Genomic DNA, 18,148 nt, shown 5'->3' with positions numbered 1-18,148 from the left:
AAGAGACAAGGATCCCAAGGGCTGTAAAACCCACCAGCTTTTTGAAGCATGGTGAAAAGTGATGTGACAATCTTACTGTTTCAATGTAGGAAGTTTTTTATTTTCCAGAAACAAAACCCCCCACAAATTTCCAGGAACATCTCTGTTCAAACTTTAAGTAGGAATTTTTTGTAGCTACAGGCAGTTGTAAGTCCTTTATTAACCAAGTGAGCCTCCCCTCGTATTCTATACACATACATGTGTGTGCGTGCACACATGCAGAGTATTATGAGGTAGATTTTGTTTCAAGCTTTCTGTGTTTATAGCTCTAAGGGCTCTTACGTGTAAATTTCTTTGCATATCTTTATGACTTTGTCTTTCTGCCTTCTTTTAGAGTTTTCTTTGGTTCCCTCTGTTTTTTGGGGTCTCCAGCCCCCTCTAGTCTGAGCTCCTCAAGGCAGGAAAGGATTTATCTTTGTATTCTAGCTCTATCCTTAGTTCCTTAGTTTCTACCACAGAAAAGTATGTTTATATTTGTTGAAACAGCAACAGATTGAATGCAGAAGCAGATCTGAGAATCCAGTCAGGCATAAAAGAGATTTCCAAAAATGCAGAACCATTCCCATTGTCTGACTTTTTTTGTTGTTGTCATTGTTGTTTTGGGAAAATAGTTATTTTAAATGAATGAATAAAATAAAAATATTTACAAATAAATATTTTGACTAAATGAATTTTTCTCCCCCCCTTTCTATTTGCTTCTCTTTTCCCTTAAGTCTCCTTAATTGTCATAAAACTGAATGCTACTCTGTTTCTCATATTCAGTTTAAAAGCATAACATTTATAATATTCACCACACTGAAACTATATTTAAAATTCTCTTTTGATTGAAAAAAATACCACTTACCTCTATCTTAGGCCCCAGGGAGGTACAGATGGTTGTATATGGATGACATGTGACCCGCTAGGAACTCATTCTGTCCTGTTTGCATGTGAAGCCTCTTACGTCAAAGCATGTACACATGTGGCACCTTGGGGTGTGAGGGCAAGGAAATACCAACCAGGTCAAGTTATGTCATTTATTTATTTAACTGTCATCAAATTGGGGAAAGAAGTTGGCTTATTTATCAACAGCTGATAAAACTAGAGGACCCAGGTCATAATACAGCTCCAGGTATATTTTAAGCATCCCTATGGTTAAAGAAATTATAAAAAGTCAAATTTTTTTCTTGAACCATAGATACTATGGGCTTTTTTTTTTTTTCAGAGAAAAGAAAAAGCAGCTCATTATTGCTTGGGCTCCTACCGTGTATGAATACAAACGTTACCTCATATATCCTTCACTACAACCCTGTGAAAGATTTAATCTCATTTTATGGAAACTGCTTCAGAATGGTTAGGACATTGTTTTTAAAATTGTTTTACTTCAACCTACAATAAATAGATTTTATAATCATGACCATAGACATATCTTAACTGAAATGAAAGTTTCGTGAAACAATGCTTACCCTTACTATATGTATTGCACGCTGATTTTTTTTCTATTCTAGTTTATCTGACTTTTAAAAAACACTGGCATTCTGCTGAATCAGTTTCACAACCCACTAATCAGCTGCAATCTACTTTTGAATCCACTTTGAAAGAACTGGACTAAATAAGTGTTCAAAATGATATGGAAAGAGGTAAGGTAAATTTGTACAGAATTCATGCTCTTTCCAGTAAACAAATTGCCTCTTCACGAACATTTAAGAAATAGTTATGTATATGTAATGATGAGCTTTACCTCAGGGTGGCGCCAGCAGGTTGATCCCAGACAAAGGAGTGGGCCAGCTGACGAACGTTAACACTAGACAGAACACTTAGAGAAACGTGTCATGACATTAATTCCCCCGTTTAGCACATGAGTCAGTGTGGCATTTGCTTTGATTTTTTAAGAAAATTGTTATCCACAAAAATAAACAATAAACTCATTTATTTGAGGCTATAGGCTAGACATACAGAGTTTGTTTTGGTTTAAGAGCAAAAGATTATTTAAAATTTTAGTAAATTATAAATTACCTTTAATTCAGGATAGGGCTAAATGAAAAAAGCAACAATGGGAGTGGGGAACAGGGTGTTGGGGAGAGAATGAGGACTGGCAGAGAGGAAGCGGTAGGCAGTCCCCCAAGTCTTAGTTTAGCCCTTCATCTAATAAACTGAAGGTCGCCTGAACTACAGAATAATAACTTGTTTTATGTTAGATTTTTAAAACAGGATAAAATTTTAAAACAGGCTACTTAAAGACCCTGTAACAGTCATGTAAATCTCAAAATCTTCCAGTGGTCTGGTCTCCCAAAGTGAATGGATCCATCCCCAAACCAAGTCACGGTGAAGACATTTCCTTGGCTATGTCTATCTATTCTATCACCAGTGGTTCATTTTTCCATATGCCTGTCACCTCTGACATGTCAGCAGCCTGAGGTCCAGGCCCTCAGCTCCTCCCACATGGATAATGGCAACAGCTGCCTGGCTGGTTCCTTTTGATTCAGTTCCTCCATTTTCTAATGCAAACTTCATACCATTCATTCAGTCAATCAATGGCTAGCTATCATGCTTGTGTGTTCTTCTTCTAGTTTATTTCTCACTATTGTTCATTCACAGCCCTTCCGCCCGACAGGCCTCTTTACTGGGTTGTACTGCCATGTCTTATTCACACCCCACATCCCCAAACCCCTGCTTTTCTTGGTATGCCTTCACCTTTTTCACCTAAGTTCTACTTACCTTGAAGGCTTAACTCAGATCTACCTTTTCCAAGAAGCCTTCCCAAATCACTCAATGTCTTTGAATTTACAGCTCTCATGTGCAGAATAAGTGTTATGATTTAGCTCTTTTTACCCTATGTCTTATGTTGTTCTGTCTTTGTTTTATGAGTTAGACTTGTCCAGCTTATTCCTATTCACCTCTACGAGAAAGTCATTCCTGATCCCTGTCTGACTGCTGCGCTATTGCTCTGGGCTCCCGCAGCTCTCTGTGCTTTCTGCTACCGTAACTCACGCTGTGCTGTGATCATTATTGATCTGAAGACAGTGCCTAAGTCCTAGCTTCTCATGAGTGAGTAGCTCTTAAAAAACAAGAAGGGAAATGCCAAAACCACAGTAATGGACCCTACTTCGGGCAGCATGGATAAGAGAAAGAGCTCTCCCACTAAAATACAACTAGATCCTGGATAAATTACAGCAAACATGTTTACCACATTGCTGGGCTCATCAGAAAATAGAAGAGACCAGTAAAGGACAAAAAAAGAACATTAAGCTGAAATCTACAGGAAGGCTAAGGTAAGAGTAGGAGGAGAAGCAGGTTTGCCCCGGGCACGAATGCCAGTGTCAGTACTGCTAACAGAGGCTAAGCCCTGGGCCTGGCCAAAGGGGAGAAAACCTAGGACTCCTGAATTAAACCTGGACTCTGAAAGGGGCTACCACAGTCCCAGGTCAGGAGCACCCTTTGTCTCCTGGCAGAAGCAAATGCAAATCCTCTCTGGAAGAAAGCACCCTTAATCAAGGCCCTCTGGATTCCCTTAGATTAAGTTAATAAAATATGAGCTCAAAATCCCAAAACACAAAATATACAAGGAAACAAGCTACTATGGGAAGGAGTCAGTAAAAAACAACAAAATAGATTTAGTCATCCAAGATAATTTATAGAATACAAAATAACAATCCCCCCAAATTTCAAAGAATTGGTATCATACAGACTACCTTCTCTGAGAACAAATGATTAAGCTGAAATCACTATCAAAAAGATAAATTTTTCAAGGGGATGATATAGCTCAGTGGTAGAATGCATGCTTAGCATGCAGGAAGTCCTGGGTTCAATCCCCAGTACCTCCATTATAAATAAATTTTTAAAAATCTAATTACCTAATTAGCCAAAAGAAAAAAAGATAAAACTTTCAACATCCAAACATTTGGAAATTTGTAAAACTTTTCTAAATCATGAATCAACAAAGTCATAAAGGTAATTTGAATATTCTTGGAACTAAGTAATAATTTAAACAAAATAAACAAAAATTTGGAGACTGTAAAGCGAGTCCTTAAAAACTTAGTATAGAAAAAAGCTTGAAAATTAGATACAAATTAAGATGTTATAAAGGAACATAAAAATTAAATCTAAAGGAAGCAGAAGAAAGGAAATAACTATAGACAAGATCCGTAATTAATGAAATGAAAAATAAACATGGGGGGAGGGTATAGCTCAGTGGTAGAGTGCATGCCTAGCACACAGGAGGTCTTGGGTTCAATTCCCAGTACCTCCGTTAAAAATAAATAAATAAACATAATTATAGCCCCCCGAAAAAAAACATAAAAGGGAGAGGATCAACAAAGCCCAAAGTAGCAACTAAAGATAGATTAGTAAAATAAACTTCTGGTGTAGCTGGTCAAGGGGTAAAAAAAGAAGGCACAAGTAAATGGTAGAAATGAAAAGGACACAAGTACGCAGGGAGCAGAGGCAAAATAGAAAATTTAAGAAATTTCATTTTTAAAAAATGACATAAAATGCATGGAATTCTAAAAAAAACACTTTACCTAAATGGACGTGAGAAGAAGTAGAAAGCCCAAAGAGCCTATAATTATTAATGAAATTGAGTCAGTAATTAAAATTTTTCCCACAAAGAAACACCAGGCTCAGATGGTTTACCAGGTGAATTTTACCAAACTTTCAAGGGACAGTTCATTTCAATCTGATGTAAACTCTTCCAGAGAAGACAAGGGGGACTGGCCCCAGCTCAGAGGGTTTGTAGACCAAAGGAACCATCTTAGAAAGCTTCTTAGAAATCATTCTAAAAACAAAGGCACTAACGTGTACAAGAATGTTCATAGCAGCATTGTTTGTAACAGCAAAAGAACTTTAAACAACCCAAATATCCATTGATAGGTGGGTGAATAAATAAATTGTTGTTTATGCACTTGAAATATTATACTGATGGAACTGAACGGATCATAGCTATCTACAACATGGATGAATCTTAGAAATAATGTGAAGTGAAAAAAACAAACAAACCCAAACCGTAAGGGACTATTAGAGAGCACAATTTTTGTAAAACTGAAAAGCAAAGCTGAATAATACATTTTTAAAGGATATATACACATATGGAGATCTATATACCTCTCTCTATATATACATATATATGGCAGGTAAGTAATAAACACAAAATTAAGGACAGTGGTTACCTCTTGGGAGAGGCAGGATAGGATAGGGGATGAACACAAGAACTTCAACGGTATTTCTAATGTTTTAATGTACAAATTGGGTGATGGGTCATTTAATTACTATGCTCCATAATTTATTCATGTTAAATATATTCTTTATAGATATCAAACATTACATATTATAATTTTTTAAAAATCTGCAATGGTGGAAATAAATGGACAGATTAATGAAGTCTCCCTGAAGGAACACTGAGATTCCCTGACAGAAGCTGCCCTGTGCAGAAGACGAAGTAGGTCCGCAATGAATACTGCTTGGTTTACTGCTTTTCCCAGCATAGGGGGGCTGGATTCCCTTGCCATTGGTGCTCCCTGACACGCGAAGCTACCTCCTTCCATACACAGAGCCTAAACCACACAGTCCTGGCTAAGTCCTGACACATGCATGACAGGAGACTGACACCTGGTGGATACAGAATGAATTTAATAAAAATGACTAGGAAGTAAATCTTTCACTCTACTTGGTGAAAGTGGCAGTAGGTTGGGGGATAGGGAAGCAGGAATGAGGCAAAAACTAAAATTCAGAAACAGGAAAAGGAAAGATAGCCATTTCTGAGATGTAGGTGAAAAAAAAGGGGGGACTGTCATCTAAAGAGACTAAAGAGATAGTCCCTAAAGAAGAATGACTTCCTCTCATTCCTTCTGATGTGAGAACAAGAGGAAAGACTGCAGCTGCAGCAAGGAAGATGCAAGAAAGACTATGAGGAAAAAAGGAAGCAGGTATAGCTGTCAACCTGGCAAGTTAAAACCACATGTAGTTCATACCTGTGGCCAGGTGCCAGCTGCCTCCCCAGGAACACCCCCCTCCCAGTTTCCATTTAGGGATCTATGTGATTCTCAGGAGGCTGATCCTGCCCTTTTTTAAAAGGTACAGTCCATGATGCAGAGTAAGTAAGCAAATTAGTATACACCAATCTCCTGGCCGCAGTGATTGGTTAGGGGTGGGCACGTGACCCAGGCTGGCTGAACCGAGTGACTCTTTTGCTAGGATTCCTGACACAAAGATGCCCTCTCTTTCTGGTTGGGCATAAATGAGGATACACATAATCCCAAGAGTGCTGGCAGCCACAAGGCAGCCCAGGTGTAAGATGATCCTACAGAAGGCAGAGCAGTGGGGAAAAAAAAAAGCAATCAGGTATTTAGAGACATACTGGGCCACTGGCTCAGCTTTACCTGGAGCCAGCACTACCTCTGGACTTTCCAGTTACATGAGCCAATAAATCTTTATTTTTGAGCCAGTTTGAGTTAGGTTTTCTCTGATTTATAACCAAAAGACTCCTAACTTATACATTCATCAAACTCCATCCCTGTATGTCCACAGGATAGCACAGGGATCCAGGTAAGGTGGTCACTACAGATTTATTGGTGACTCTAAAGCCAAGGGTATCGAGCGGGAAAGGTCAGAGGCAAGAAGCAGGCACTGTGTAAGACAGGGTACCTCAGCTGTCTATACAGAAGGGCCAAGTGAGAAGCAAGTGCAGAGAAGGGCCTCTATCAGGCAGGCAGGTAGAGTTAACATACGGATATACACGCTCCTCCCCACATACCTAGCATGGGGGTGTTGCTTTGGGGTCTTTTCGCTCCTGGGATAAGGAACTTTGAAGCACCTGCCCCTTTAAGTCTTTATTACCCTGTGCTGCCGTGTCTACCCCTCCCCTAACCAAATGAAGAACCTCCTTTTGGCTTCTACTGCCCTTGATGACACTCACTTTCGGGGTGACAAGAGGAATTTTATCTTCCGCTTCTTTGGCATGCCGAGAACTGGGGCCCCTTCCTCCTCTGGAAACAGCACCATCTTCCTGTCCCTGGGCAAGTATCGCCTTCCCAGCCTCTCCCATTGGCCCTGGCCCCTCGGACCCTCCAGCTGAGTTGCTTGCCCCTCGAGAGGCCCACGTCTCCCGCAGTAACCTTGAGGACTGGACAGAGTCCATGGCAGCGGCTGACTTGTCAGGGGTCGCATTCCTTTCCCTACTTCCACCTGATTTTTTTCGAGGGCGCCCTCGTTTTCTTTTGGCATCACTTCCTGTATCCTCTATATCCTGCTTTGTTGCCTTAGCTGGTGGGTCCTGCCCACTCGCCTCACTCACAGGTACTTCAGCTGTCCTTTTGACGCCCTTGTCATGGGGTCCCAGGTCACCACCTATGCCTACTTCCCTGTTCTCTGGGCCCCTCAGCTGAGTGAGCCCCCCAGGTGGAGCTTGACCAGGCCCAGGCCCAGGCCCAGGCCCAGGTCCAGGTCCAGGCAAAGCAGGAACAGTTGGTAAAATCATGTTAATGATGGGCACGGCTGCTTGGGGTCCCCCAGCCCTACTGGGCAGAGGCAGCGTGGCCACTTTCAGAGAGCCTGAGGAGAGTTTGGGGGCCAGGATGGGTGGAGAGACTCGGATTGGTGGAATAAGCGAGCGCGGGGCCCGGGGCAGGAGCAGAGGCAGCCGGGCCACGAGGGCGTTAACCTGCGGGTTACTGGCTGCTGGAGCCGGGCTCTCCACCGCACTCCTCCTCCGCTCTCCGCGTGCTGGGGGCCCAGCCCCAGCCCGGGGCTCCAGCTCCTTCGGAGGCTACAAAGTAAAGAGAGGAATGCAGAAAGTGGGAAGGCTGGACAATGGAGGAAGCATAGGAACAGGAGGTGAACAAGTACTGGGCCCTCTGGGGGAGGGGGGTATACTAAACCCTCAGCCCAGGGGAGCAAGGTCAGGGGCGTCAACTTCCTTACCTGGGCTGGTCTCTCTGGTTTCTTATGGGCTCCGCCCTCCAGGTTCTCCACACCATTCTTGGATTTAGATGACCGTTCCCGAGGGGCATGTTCGTCCTCTTCTGCGGAGGTGCCAGAAAAGGCAACAAGGTGAGTAGGAGACAGAATGGAGGAGTGAGGTGACTCTGACTGGCTGGTATAGGCAGGGAAGAGAAGGTGGTCTAAGGTATGTCCTGGAAGGGTCTCTAGGAACAGAAGGCAAATCCAAGGTGTCTCTATGCTAGTATGTGGGAGGGCCTTTGAGGCTGAAAGTGGCTGAGGGTTTCTCAGGAGGTAAGAGGGAGTCCACCCACCAGCAAGCCCCATGGCCTTGAGCACATGCGCGTGTGCAGATCGGGCGGAGATGAGATGCTGCTGTAGCAGGAAGCGCGCCACCTCAACGATGGAACTGAAGGACCGTTTCAGGATTCGCTCTGCCCAGTCACAGGTCAGGGCACAGGCTGCCTCGACCAGTTCATCCCGAGGTGCTGGGGTTACCTCTGGGCCCATTTCTGGCTGCAGGAGGGGAAGGACACACCCAATCACACTCCAAACAAAGAACCCTCAGCCCCTCTCAGACACCAACACTGACCATGAGGAAGAACAGACTGAGGATGGGAGGAGCCTCCATCAGCCCATCTCAGAAAGCCACAAATGCTCTGCCTCAGCCGCAGGGTAAGCAGAAGGGCATAGCCTAGATACCCAGAAGCTGTGTGCAGAATGACCTCGTTGTGTCAGCCCTCAGAACATGTCCTGAAGTCCTCTGACTTCTACCTTGGAGAGAAGAGAGCAGTCGGAGGGCTGTTTGTTACTTACACTCTCAGAGCCCTTTAGGTCAAGTCCAGGCAAGGGCGGCATAGATACCAAGGTCTTCCTTCGTATGCCACTGTAGCAATATCTGATGTAAGTTAAGGAGCAACCAGTACATGGGGCTCTCCATGCCCCTTAGGAAGCTTGGGCTGTTTTCATTCTTGGCTCTCCACATCCTAAGTTTCCCTCCCCAGCCCCTCCGGCCCAACCTCTCCAGTCAAGGATACTTAGACTGGCCCCGGCCACCAAGTCGTCGGGCCTTGATGTCAGGGAAGATCTCTCTGATGATTTTGCCAAAGTTGGCTGTGCTGAGTGGGCGGCAACAGGCGAGGCTCTCACAGTACTTCCTGGCAGGGGAGGGGGAGGAGTGGGAAGCTATTCAGAGAGGGAGGTCATGTCTAGGTTTAGAGGGTCCCTGGGGATCAAGTTTGGGAAACCTTTTAAATCAGGCTGTATCAAGGGAGGGAGCTCCCAGGGGTGAGGAGGTAGTCCTATGCCCAGCAACCACCCCCACCCCCATCCACCCACCGATAGGCATCATAAACACTTTGTTTTGGCAGACAGGTGTCAGTGTGCTCTTCCAGGTGGTTGCGGATCCATCTATAAGCATACATGTACTCCTCATTGCTGAGTGAACTTGGCTCTGAGCTGCAGGAGAAGGGAAAGAGACGAGTACTGCTAACATTCCCAACAGCTGCCCTGGTTCCACCCGGACTATCACTTCAGTAGTGCTGGACTGACTCAGTTCCTCCAGAATCCACCTTTCCCTGGTAAACCAAGGCAGGACATGGACTTTCCTTCTTGATTATGGGTAGCTGTTAAGAGTATTCCTATTCACCCCACCCTTTTTTAGGGAGGCTTTCTTTGAGAATCAGAACCTTGACATCTAAAACTCTAGCACCAAATGTACCTTTTGTCTCCAGTACTGGGCCCTGAGGGGAGCTGAAGGTAGAGATACAGCTTGTCATTGTCTGAGAATTTCTGTACATCTTGCTAGGGTAGAGAGAAAAAGAGGCAGGAGAAATATTACGACCAAGAAGGACTCAAGGTAAGACTCTCTGATCCTTACCAAAAAGTCTAACTGACTTAGTGACTGTCAGACTGAAAAACGACCTTAGAAATGATCTGAGGCTGGGTGCTCACTGTGCCCTAAAGAAGCCCTGATGGGCTACCACGGTGAGAGGGAGAGCAGAGGGGATCAGCTCTGATCTTATTTCTACCCAGCTTCTACACAAGAGGAGGTCACAGAGAGTTTGAAGTGAGATGCTCAAGATCAAACTGATAGCAAGTTGCAAAGCCAATTACCTTCTGACAGGGCAGACGACACTGCCTCTCTCACATAAACCTCTCATTTACCCATATCCTCACCATCCTCATCCCTCACCAGTTCCATCTCTCTGTTGTCCTCTTCTCCCAAATACTCACCAGGATTCCCTCTACTTTGTTCTGCACGGCCTTGCTGTGGAAAAGAAGAGAAAGCTGGAGGTCATACGGAAGATTTCCCTCCAACCCTGTGTCTGACTGCTAGGGAGAGGAAGAGGTCTGAAAAACCCAGTGGGTGCTCAAGAACTGCTACCATGATGAAGACTCTTCCCTGGTCAGATGCACTTGCTCCGGGAGAGGCAGGTCATCCACAGAGGAAGTGAGGTACTAGGGGGAGCTATACTCAGGTTGGGAATGAGGTTTGGAGGTGGTGATGAGTACTTACGAAATGGTACCTCGGAGCCTCTGAAGAAGGGTAGTGGGTTCCCCTGCCTCAGCACTACCTGAGGGGGCCCTGCCTCCAGTCTTGGGGCTCTTAGCATCGGGTTCATCTTCTGCCATCCCGGCATGAGGGCTACAGTTGAGAGGAGACAGGACATGAAGATTAAACTTCCCTTTTCCCCTGGAGGCTCCAGGGCACTCCTCATCTCTCTACCCAGAACGACAGAAAAACAGTAAGAAAGCCTCCGAATTTCCCCAGTGGTCTTTTTCTCACCACTTGCCTTCTCCAAAAATTAGAAATTATTCCATTACTTCTCCAGGCCCATATATACCCAGAGAGATCTTTGCCATCTCCATTCTATCTGCCCCACCTTTCTGCAGTCTCCTAAATGTGTAAAACTGTAAAGGAAGAGATAGGGAGATTGGGAATCCACGTTAGAAAGAAATTTTCATTTCTGCCTCTGACCCTGTACTGCCCTCCTTCCCCTCAAAAACAACAGTCAGTAACAGCCACAAGACAAAGTTCTTTAATTCCTAATATACTCCTCACCACTGAATCTGCCTGGGAGGTCAGAAAGGATACGAACACATTCTGGCCTTCCAGGCTTGTAAAAAAACTGGGCCCAAGTTCTCATTACTAAATCTCGCCACGGCTTCCCCCGCAGCTCCCCCTCCCCACGTCGCCGGCCCCTACGTCATCTCCCTCAACATCCCATCCTGATGCGCGCCCCCACCTCCCTCCCTCCCCCCTCCATTCAGTCCCGCGTCGCTGCAAAGTGGGGGGTTCACGATAGCGGAACTCCTGGGCTGGGCGTAGGAAACCCGGTTGGGGGAATGGGGTCCCAGATTCGGGGCACGTGCACATGGGGTGAAGAAGCTTGAAAATACAGCCAAAATCTTTTTCTGCTCTCCTCCCAACTCACATTGCCCCCTCCCTACCTTTGGACAGTCGCCTTCCAACACAAGCAACAATAAAGGTAAGGGAGAAAGAGAAACTACCTCGTAGCCACCTTCACTCCAGCCCAGCCCCACGGTCCTGGCCCAGCGGGCTCGTGCGTTGCTTTATTTTCTTTTTTCTGAATGGCTGGAACAGCCCCGATCTGCCTAGATACTCGGACGGCCTGCTCTATCATTGGTCGTTGCTGCTACCCGGAGACAGAAGGCGCCGGCCTCGCACCGGTGGCAGCTAAAGTCTGCCTGGTAACAGAATCTGATTGGTCAATAGGGGAGGGAAAATCCAAAGTTGGTCTTATTTGAGTCAAGAGGGGGAAGTCCGGGTTAGGTTTCGGTTAAAACTGGGGTCGGTTGGGACTGCCGGTCCCAAGACGTTCTTCTCTTAAAGGGACCGCAGGACGGAAGACGGGGCGCTCGCCTCCGTTTGCAGCTTTCTTTTCGTTTTGTTCTCTCTTTCCGTGTTTCAGTTTTGCCTCCGGTCGTCAGGGCTACTGGAAGAAAAGACTCAATGGATGATGAAATAATTAGAAAATTATAGGTAGCAGTGATGGAAGTTCGCTGTAAGCTCACATAACCCTCTTTTGATGAAAAACAAGTTGAACCATTCCCCCACCCGCCCACCACCCACCACACGCACACAGACACAGACACTTACAACAAACCTGCAGACACTGGCCCACATTCCTCATTGGTGAAGGCCTTCAAACCTCAGCAGCTGTACCACATTCAGCTAAAGTGCCCTCACTGTTCCCAGGCTTCCCGTATGTACTTTATTTCCTTCTAAAGAATTGCTAATGCCTTTGCATCCCCATGGCTCTGCATTCAGTGAACACTGGAATTTTGACTGACTCCCCCAGGGGATGCTGGATGCCCACATGAACTTTCTCTTCTCAGAAAACATTGTACTATTTGACACAACATTGTAAAATGATTATAAGTCAATAAAAAAATTTTTTTTAAAAAGAAAGAAAATATTGTACTGAAAGGTCACAGGTTCTTAACCCTCTTAGTTAAGGTTTTTTTTAAGGTCATGAATCAGATGAAAGCAATGAACCCTCTGTCAAGAAAAATGCACATGCAGACCAAGTGGTGCCTCTAATTTCAGAGCTCAAGGACTCCAGGTTAACTACCCTTTGAGTGGATGTACAGTATTTTATTTTGCACAGCAGATATGTTATACCCAAAACTATATTTGTAATCTTGATTTATACGTTCTCCATACTCATCATCACTGCACTTTTGTAAAGAGAACAGCAGTGTTGCTGGATTTCATTACCATCCCCCTTTACAGCCTCCATTTCCTTACAACCAGCTTCTGTGGGTGCTGGGGGAACCAGGAGACTGCAGAGTTGGGGAAATAAGGATATATTGGTGAGAAAGTTTTCTAGTAACAGCTAAAATTTATATGGTGTTTACTGTGTGCCAGACACCATAGTAAATATTAAAGACCTCATTGAAAGCGTTTTGAAGTAGGAACTATTATTGTCTCCATTTTATAGACAAGGAAACAGATTTGAAGAGGCAAAGGAACTTGTCCACAGTTAAATATGTAGTAAGTGCTGGAATCAGGATCCAAAGTCAGGCGGTCTGACTTCAAAGCCCATTCTCTTGAACATTGCCCTAGATCGCACGTATACAGATTTGCAGATGCTCATCTACAAATATAGGTATAGACTGATGGAAAGATACCCCCAAACACCACTGTTTTAGTATGTTTAGTAGGAAGGAGGATATAGAACACTTTGACTGGAAAAAGGATTTGGGGCAAATTATGGTGGCTTAAGAATTTGCGAGCAGTAGAGAATAATTGGAAGCTTTAATAAAAGGAGAGAAACTATTATAGATATGTGAGGGAGATTATTTTGATAGCACTATAGAAAGGTGAAGTTGAATGGGGAGGCAGGGGACGCTAGAGATGGGAAAAATAAACAACTAACTATGCATTTATGCCAAGTGTTGTGCTAAGAGCTGAGGATACAAAACTGAATAAGGTATGATGGTCCTTGCCCTGAGAAGTAACAATAAAAATTATCTGATAAGCATCATCATAATAACAGCAAGTATTTATACAGAGCTTAATATGTGCTGAAGATTGCTCTAAGGGCCTCACATATGTTATCTTTTTATTTCACAGCAACTCTCAGATAGGTACTTTGGTTATCCCATTTTACAGATGAGAGGACTGAGGCATTGAGAGATTAATACTTTGCCCAAGGCTACATAGTAAGTGATGGAGCCAGGATCTGAGCTGGGGTGTCTGGATTCAGAATTTGCTCTTCGGCACTATATGCATTGCCTACTAACATTGGGGTGGGGGAATTTATTTATTTATTTATCTATCTATCTATTTTTGAGGGGAGGAGGTAATTAGTTTATTTTTAGAGGAGGTACTGGGGATCGAACCCAGGACCCTGTTCATGCTGAGCATGCACTCTACCACTTGAGCTATACCCTTCCCAGAGGAATTTCTTAAACAAACACAAGAATGTAACCCATAAACGAAAATATTGATAAATTTAGATACATTAATATTAAAAACTTAAATTTATTTTAAAAACCACTATAAAAGAGTCCAAAGTCAAGCTAGAAATTGGGAGAAGATATTTTCAAGACATATAACTGACAAAGGATTTTTACCTAGAATTTATAAAGACCTCCTACAAATTAAAAGATAAACAATCAAATAGAAAAATGGGCAGAGAAAATGAACAGGAATTTCATAAAAGAAGCAGAAATGGCTCATATACATATGAAAAGTTGTTCACTGTCTATAGTAATAAAGAAAATGCAAATTAAAACCACATCAAGGAGGGAGGGATAGCTCAGTGTTAGAGTGCATGCTTAGCATGTACAAGGTCCTGGGTTCAATCCCTAGTACCTCCATTAAAAAAAAAATATATATATATATACACACACACACATATATATGTATGTATAAATAAACCTAATTACCTCCCCCACCAAAAAAAGAATTAAAACCACATCAAGATACCATTTCATACACACTAATAAATTGGCAGAAATGTTATTTTGCCCACGTTTGGAAAATACAGTCTTCTGTATGTAGGAAAAATTTTTCTTCAAGTTAACAAAACTAATAACGGAAGATGTTCAGCATTAGGTATCAAAACATAGGATATAATTACATTGATTAAAACTGTGTTACGGGTGGAGGATTAGGCAAATAGAATTGACAGAAAAGGGTCCAGAAATAGATTCAACTATAAAAGGGAACTTAGCATATGATAAAACCATTAGAGAAAACAGCTATAATAAAAAGGAAATGACAAATATTTTGATATAACTTGCCATCCATTTGGGAAACAAACAAATTAAATTAGCTCCTATGGAAGAATTGACTGGCTTCTGACAAATCATTCCTAAACCTCTTTTCCCTTGCCCACCATAGGTAACTTATATTCTTAATTTTATGATAGTGAATTCATTTATTTTTATTTTATGATAGTAATTTTCATTTTTTAAAATTTTGTTTCTGGTTCCACATACTATTCTAGCACCTTGCCACCTCTCCGTCAAGAGGGAAAATCTGTTTCCTGTGCCCTTGAAACTGGGAAGGCCTTGGTCACCATCTCAGTGAATGGAATGTGGTAGAAGTGATGCCGTAGGACTTCCAAGTCTAGGTTAGAGCAGGTGATATACTTTCCTCTTTGCTCTCCCTCATGTCACTCACCCTGGGAACCCAGCAACCATGCTGTGAGGAAGCCAAGCAGCCACATGGAAAGGCCATGTGTAGGTCGTAGCCCCGGCTGAGGTCTCAGGTGACAGTCCACATCAATCATCAGACATGAGTGAGCGAGCCGTCACACAGTTCTAGCCCCTAGTCTTTCAGCTGCTCCAGACAGAGAGCAATAGAAACAGGCTGTTTCCTTAGAGCCCTTTCTAAATTACAGATCTGTGAGCAAAACTAAAGCGGCCATTGCTTTCAGCCACTAAGTTTTGGGGTGGTTTGTTACACAGCCATAGATAACTGGAACACAATGCATTTACATTTCCAGATTAGTTTTAGAAACAGCTTGTCAAGTTCCATAAAAAGCCCTCAGCCCCTCTGAGGTCGTATGATCTGTAAGTATCCTCCCACACCCATGTTCTTTACAAATTCAAGACCACCTAAATAGAGATTTTTGTTGAATTTCTTCTTAAAAGTGGAGATTATATGATATATATATATATATATATATCTGCAACTTACTTTTTTTATTTAACAAAATGTTGTACCTATTCCTCTAAGTCAGGGAGTATTTAGAGCAGAAAGTCTGCTAGGCACCAGAATCAGTAAGGCAGGGAAGGGACTCCTAATAGCATGCTGGAGAATGGCCAGGAGCAGATATTTAGAGCATGGAGCCAGGCAATCAAACACTTGGCAAATGCAAGAAGGAGGATGATCCTCACTAGTCCCTGGGATGATGGCAATTGCCTGAAGTTGCCTTTGCAGACGTACCCAATTGCAGTGTGTGGGGGGGCAATCATGCTTAAAGGGCCAACACTGGGGGGATGCTTCCCAGTACTCGCACATCTTTCATCATGGTAGACTGGGACTACAGCTTTTTTGGGGGGAGGGGTGTCCCTGAGCTCAGCAAACTCTCTAGAACCTTCCAGACCGTCTCATAGGCCAACTTGTGAAGCTGACCGTGGTGCTGGCAGGTGATCCTAGATGATGCACTAGACTCTTCACATGGGAAGCTCAGCTTTTCCACTCTTGCTGGCATTGCCTAGTGCTGGGCCATGGGGTGGAATCCTTGTGAGTACAGCAGAGCGAGGTCCGTCATGGTGGGTACAGCAGGGATTAGGGAAGACTAGGTCACAGATTGCTGGTGGCTGGGTCGTCTGTGACAGGAGAGCCTCTCTCAGTTTTGGAGCATCTATTTCAGTGATGTAGGGGCAGAAATAGTGAGATGAGGCCAGGATCAGAAAGCAGGTGAGGAGGTTATTTTTTTTTTAAGTTTTTTTTATGAAAAAATTTCAGATATAGAAAAGAGGAAGGAAAAACATAACCCCTACGTAAACATACGCATCATCTTGCTTTAAGAATTATCAACATGTAGTCAATCTTGTTTTATCTGTACTTCCTCCACTCTCCAACCTACTCGCTCTAGATTATTTTGATACAGACATTCATCATATCATTATATCTGTAAATAATTCAGTATTTATGTAAATACTTCAGTATGACTAAAAATAAGGACTCTTTCTAACATAATCCCAATGCCATTATCATGCCTGAAAAATAATTTCTTATTATCATCAAACATCCATTCAGTGTCTAAATTTCTCCAATTTTCTAAAAAAAATGTATTTTTCTGTTCAAATCAATACCAACAAGGTCCACACACTGTATTGCACTTGGTTTTGGTTGATGTGCTTCTTAAATCTTTCTATACTCTCTCTCAATTTATTTGTTGAAGAAACAGATCATTTGCTCTATAGAATTTCCCACATTCTGAATTTTTGTGATTGCATCTTTATGGTGTTTTTAAGCTTTTAAAACTTGTTCTTCTGTCTGCTGTATTTCCTGTAAACTCTGAGCTCTAAGGGCTTGATCAGATTCATTTTGGTTTTTTGGCAAGAATTCTTCACAGGTGGCAGTGTCCTTCCTATTACACCATATTAGGAGGCATGTAATGTCTGGCTGTCTCTCTTTTTGTTATGTAAAGATTGATTATTGTGTTCAAGTTTTGTCATCTGATCTATTCATTATGAAGTCCTATTCCAGTCTTTCATTTAATGCTTTTATTTTCTAATTCTTAGTTTTATATTTTTTTGTGGGGGGAGGTAATTAGGTTTGTTTGTTTGTTTATTTTAATGGAGGTACTGGGGGTTGAACCCAGGACCTCGTGCATGCTAAGCATGCGCTCTACCACTGAGCTATATCCTCCCCCCAATTTAATGGTTTTAGCAGCCACTGATGATCATTGCCTAGATCCAATTGTCATTTGAGGTTACAAACGTGTGCTATCCAAATTCTATCATTCCTTCTGAATTTACTAGCTGAAATTCTGCTTTTTTGATGGTCTTTGTTGTTTTGCTTGTTTGTTTGACATTTTTGTATGTGGATCTCACATGCTTGAGGGCGGCAGCCCGTCTACAAGTCAACACGATGTCCCACGTTCCCGTGCAGTGCAGCCAGACTGACGTTCCATCCACATAAAGCTGGTTAATGGTGACCATGAGTAGGCACAGGACTGGAAGATTTCAAGGCTTTCTTTTATCATCACTCCTGATTTTATAAACATTGAAGCCCATCAACCCCATTCCTACCCAAATCTCCTAGTAAACTTGAATATAGTAGGGCTTCATGGGGATCTAAACACTCTTATTAAGGCTTTGAAGAATCTCGGCGCAGGACTGGTGGCTCAGGCGGCTCCAGCCCACCACCAACGACTCAGAAAGGTCACTGTTTTTTTGTTGTTGTTGTTTTATTTTTGCATCGGGGCCGGAGGGCTTCATGGTGTCAGTTAGAGGGCAGCGGTTGATGTCCTAGTGTCGAGAGTAAGTGATACCCGGCTCCCACAGGCGGCTCCCATGCCGGGGGAGCTGATGGTGACCCCTCCCCAGAGGGCCAGCCCCCAGATCCTTATCACCTAGGGGTGCTGGGCAGTGACTCACCAGGACCCAGCCCTCCTGACACCCATCCCCTGTTTGTTAGCTGAAATGCTATAAAGGGCTTTTTCTCGTCAACTATTTGCTTATCCCAAGGCAAGTTCTTTCTGAA

At 43.3% G+C, this 18,148-nt stretch overlaps 1 protein-coding gene and 1 pseudogene across 5 annotated transcripts; both read right to left on the bottom strand.

Moving 5' to 3' along the window:
• Positions 1-6,559: 6,559 nt before the first annotated feature.
• On the bottom strand, positions 6,560-11,588 carry RFX5 (regulatory factor X5). 5 transcript variants are annotated; one of them, XM_031688959.2, is made up of 11 exons: positions 11,464-11,522; positions 10,746-10,863; positions 10,469-10,597; positions 10,186-10,219; positions 9,671-9,753; positions 9,289-9,408; positions 8,988-9,107; positions 8,767-8,848; positions 8,265-8,466; positions 7,933-8,033; positions 6,560-7,777 (listed from the first exon to the last, which is right to left on the bottom strand). In XM_031688959.2, exons 3-11 carry the CDS (start codon positions 10,582-10,584, stop codon positions 6,767-6,769), a joined length of 1,869 nt encoding a protein of 622 aa, XP_031544819.1. In that variant the 5' UTR covers positions 10,585-10,597; positions 10,746-10,863; positions 11,464-11,522; the 3' UTR covers positions 6,560-6,766. The 5 variants fall into 5 exon arrangements, with proteins under 5 accessions (XP_031544819.1, XP_072802686.1, XP_006217044.3 ...); XM_072946585.1 differs by lacking the exon at positions 11,464-11,522 and adding an exon at positions 11,015-11,110; XM_006216982.4 differs by lacking the exon at positions 10,746-10,863 and having other exon boundaries at positions 11,464-11,588.
• Positions 11,589-17,590: 6,002 nt separating this feature from the next.
• On the bottom strand, positions 17,591-17,883 carry LOC102538900 (ATP synthase subunit ATP5MJ, mitochondrial pseudogene; annotated as a pseudogene).
• Positions 17,884-18,148: the final 265 nt, after the last annotated feature.

Source organism: Vicugna pacos, chromosome 21, assembly GCF_048564905.1.
Source record: "Vicugna pacos chromosome 21, VicPac4, whole genome shotgun sequence".
NCBI classification, from domain to species: Eukaryota; Metazoa; Chordata; class Mammalia; order Artiodactyla; family Camelidae; genus Vicugna; species Vicugna pacos.
The sequence above is the reverse complement of the archived record's forward strand: the minus strand, read 5'-3'. Positions and strand labels throughout refer to the sequence as shown.

What these genes read in the sequence shown, in the direction of transcription:
- RFX5 (XM_006216982.4), bottom strand. Translation starts at nt 10,584, where the DNA reads ATGGCAGAAGATGAACCCGATGCTAAGAGCCCCAAGACTGGAGGCAGG. An exon ending in GGTGGCCGGGGCCAGTCTAA is followed by an intron (nt 8,849 to 8,987) that starts GTATCCTTGACT and finishes AACTTACATCAG; the next exon opens with ATATTGCTACAGTGGCATAC. An exon ending in ACCTAAAGGGCTCTGAGAGT is followed by an intron (nt 8,467 to 8,766) that starts GTAAGTAACAAA and finishes CCCCTCCTGCAG; the next exon opens with CCAGAAATGGGCCCAGAGGT.